Genomic DNA, 3,723 nt, shown 5'->3' on the forward strand with positions numbered 1-3,723 from the left:
TTTGGAACGGGGCTTCCCACAAGCTCCGTCACTACCTGCTGAAGGAGTGAACAGCGGGTGGGGGGCAGCCTGCGGAGGTGGGGCCAGGGTTCCAGGGGTCACACTCCCTACGTGGCAGCCGAGTCCCGGCCTTGACTGGGCTCTCCCAGGCCAGCTCAGACGCTGAGGGTAGCCCCAGGCCCCCCAGGGAGTGGGTCAAGGCTGGCACAGGACGGGGACCGACCCATGCTGGGCAGAGGTGGGACGAGAGGTGGTCGCGCTGCCCTCGGCCGCTCACGCTCACCCTCGTGTTCTGTCCCCAGGGCTTCGCCTGCAAGAGCCGCGCCAACCGTGAGTACATCCCGCCTCTGGGTGGGGGCTGGCTCCCTGCCTGGTCACGCACGTGCTGCCCTCCCAGTCCTGGGCCCACGCGGCTCCGAGGTCCCCTGGGGAGGCAGCGGGGTCCCCTCCTGAGCAGGGTGAGCCGCCATCCCACGGCGGTCCCCAGGCCTCCTCACGAGCCAGGACAGCCCTGCCAGGCCTGGCGCACGGGCGGGGCCAGACGTGGGCTTCCTGGAGGCGGAGGTGCCCTTTGCCGCCGCGGCCACGTCACACCCCCAGCCCTGCGAGGAAATCCACTTCCTCTTGTCAAACTTTGTTCCCCGAGGTGAGACGACACCCACTGCAGTCTCGAACCCCCGTCATGGTCTTTGCGAGCACTGCGTGCTTGCGCGGGACTACCCGCGACGCGGAACGTAGGAGCAGGGAGCTGAAGCTCAGTCCGCAGCCCCCGTAGCAATAAACACAGCAGGAAAACGGTTCTGAGTATGTTTGTGGGCAAGTGCGCAGTGAGTAGGATAAACAGATAAAGATTATTTTATAGAAATGAAACTACCTGTCATTTAAAATATTTTATTTACTTTTACTCGAATTTAAAGGAAAAATAAACTAAAGAGATGACTACACTTTAATTAAATGTTTCTTCACCTCAAGAGACAGTAATTCCTCAGGGACGACGGCTCAGCTTAAGCAAGGAGACGGTGGCCACGCGGGGCAGGCGCAGCGCGGCGTTTCGGACCTTCCCGCGTCCCTTTGGGGCAGCAGGTGCCGCCGCGCTGAGCCCTGAGCCGGGGCCGTGCTCGGGAGGGCAGCTCCGTTCCGTGTGGGCCGTGGAGCCGGGTGGCCCTGCTGCCCTGGGGTCCTCCCGTGGGGCCCAGGGTGTCTGCGGTGGCTTTGCGCCTGCGCCACGTCCTGTCTGCGTGCCCCGGCTCACACGGACTCACTCTGTGCCTTAGACGCTCGTGGACATTGCTCCGCCGTCTGCCGCGGTGGCCGCTGGGGAAAGTCTGATACAGCCTGGCCCCTCTGCCTGGACACCTGGAGACCACCCTTGGCGTCCCCGAGACGCCCTTGCCTGTCCAGGCCACGCCGCGGGGACGCCTGTCGTGTGTTGCTTTTCCTGAATCTCTGTGAGCTTTTCCAGTCCACGGATTTCGTTCTTCCGCCGTTTCAGGGAAACTTTCAAGTGACGCTCTGGACACCGCCGTGTGTCGCCGCAGCAGGGACTCCAGAGGGCTGTGTGCGGCCACCTTGGTCTGTCGCTGCCTGATAGCTTCTCTCGGGCTCCACGTCTCTGTCTTTGTCGACGGCGTTCGCTGTGAGGGCCTCAGCCACCCACGCCAGCAGTGGGGTTCTCCCCGTGTCCGCGGCCCGCATTCTTGACGTCCTGGTAGCTCTGCGAGGGGCTGCCGGGTCCCCGGGCCAGCACCTCCCCTCTGACAGCCCTGCCGTGGGTCATCCGTGTCCCATTCCTCCTTACGAAGACGGCTCGTTGCTGGATGCGCCTGAGGCGTGTCTCGGTTATGCCGCGGGTTGCGCTTGCTGCTTTGTCTTTGAATTCTGTTCCTGTCCGTCTCCAACCTCCCTTCCTCCCTTCCATTCTTACTTGAACTGTTCCTGCGCCGCGTTTGCGACGCCTCCTCCAGTAGCCCTTCCAGGGCTACTGGGAGTAACCCTGGGTTACTCTGGCTCCCTTTGCACCCTCTTTGGACCCAAAGCCCCGCATTTCCCCCAGGAGCTGCGGTGTGAGGGGCTGGGCGTTCCGGGGTCAGCTTGGCCTGGCAGCCCCGGCGCGGCTGGCGAGGGGAGAAATGGTGCTTTCTGGGGGGCCCAGTCCACACCCACGGTGGCAGGAGGCCCTCGGGCCCATCCCCAGTGTGGCAGGAGCCCGGGGCATCCGCGGGGCCGTCTCTCCTTCCCGCCACACCCCGTGAGAGCAGCGAGGAGACGAGGAAGTCGGGCTCCTCCGCGTGGAAGGAAGGAGGGGCAGAGCCACACAGAAAGCACTAAGGACCCCGTGCTCTGAGCTGGGCCACGCGTGTTTTACGTACACAGATTCCAGCTCTGTCCACAGAACCCCCGAGAGCCGGTGACCGACTCACAGCCACCAGCCCAGGCTGCGGCGTGGAAATTCCGTTTCCGCTGAAAGAAACTGGGCAGAGAATGACCGATGCCCAGTCCGGGGCAGAAAGGACACAGGAGAAGTCCTGTCACTCCGGAGCGCCAGGAAGGCACCCAGGACCGCGGGGGACGCAGAGCTCGGGCCGTCAGCCGCTCCGTCTGGGCCGAGAGGAGAAGGATGGCGATGAATCGTGACCTGTGAGTTCGTAGCGATATTGTCTGGGAAAAGAGAAAAGGAAGCGTTCGTCTTCTGTGGGTGGCGGGGACGACGCGCCACGTCGAGTCTGGGCAACAAAAGGACGGAGTCCAGCCTCCGTCCCCCTTCCTCTCGCGTGACGAACCCCTGGATGAGAAGACTCCTCACAAATCATCCCAGCTAGGAAGCAGCAAAAAGGGGCAGAATCAGCCAAAACCGGTTCCGCGAGCCCCAGCGAGCTGGGCCACGGTGACGGCTGCCAGCCAGCGACAGGGACGGACGTGCCTCCCGCCGGGGTCCTGCTGCCCGTTCGCCAGAGCAGGGCGAGGTCGGGGGGAGGTTGGTGCCGAAACGCACCACCGGGGGCGCCGCAGCGTCCGAGAGAACAGCGGGAGGGAAGGAGGAGGAGGACTCGTGGACCCAACGTCAGCCTTTAAACACGACCCAGACTTGGCTGTGGTGTCTGGACAGGCACGTTTGGGTGAAAAAACACAGAGTAACGCAGAGAAATAATTACCGTGGAAGTCAGGACAGCGGCCCCTCCGCAGCGGGGTCAGGAACCGCGTCCGAGCGTGGACAGGCCGGGTGGGGGTCGGGGTTTGCTTCCTCTCAGTTCGCTAGACTTTCTGTGTGTGACCTTCGGTGCCTATGTTCCCTGTTTGCAATAAAAGGGTTTTAAAGGGGCTTTTCATTTTATACTTTCACTCTTCAGTGTGAAGTTTTGATTGTCAAGTTTCCTGAAAATTCCAGCAGGCATTTTGATGGGGATTATATTGACTGTATTGACCGATTTGGGCGGAAATGAGATCGTGTCAGAGCTGGGTCTTCCAGCCTTGCCGTTTATTCCGGTTTTCCTCAGAGCACTTACTTTTGCTCTTCAGAGGGTGAAGGACACTGGGGTGATTTCCCTACTTTATTACATTTTCTGGTTTTGCTGGCGTCAAGCAGCACCATCTTGGGATATCGTTCTCGTATCCACGACATTTGCCAAAATCTCATTATTGCTACTAGATTTCCTGTCGAGTCTCTTACGTTTTGTGTGTGGACAATCACATATTCTGCACATGATGACGGTTCACAACCCTGCG

General features: G+C 61.1%; 1 protein-coding gene across 1 annotated transcript in view; it reads left to right on the forward strand.

The window, feature by feature from the left end:
- TTLL8 (tubulin tyrosine ligase-like family member 8) overlaps positions 1-1,701 on the forward strand; it is a 55,475-nt gene extending 53,774 nt beyond the window's left edge. Inside the window, exons 18-20 of the mRNA XM_012648741.1 lie at positions 303-330; positions 488-646; positions 1,493-1,701. Of these exons, the coding sequence (XP_012504195.1) occupies positions 303-330; positions 488-646; positions 1,493-1,701 (396 nt within the window). The remainder of the gene's footprint in view (positions 1-302; positions 331-487; positions 647-1,492) is intronic.
- The last annotated feature ends 2,022 nt before the right edge of the window (positions 1,702-3,723 follow it).

This window comes from Propithecus coquereli, unplaced genomic scaffold (assembly GCF_000956105.1).
Source record: "Propithecus coquereli isolate 6110/MARCELLA unplaced genomic scaffold, Pcoq_1.0 Scaffold294, whole genome shotgun sequence".
NCBI classification, from domain to species: Eukaryota; Metazoa; Chordata; class Mammalia; order Primates; family Indriidae; genus Propithecus; species Propithecus coquereli.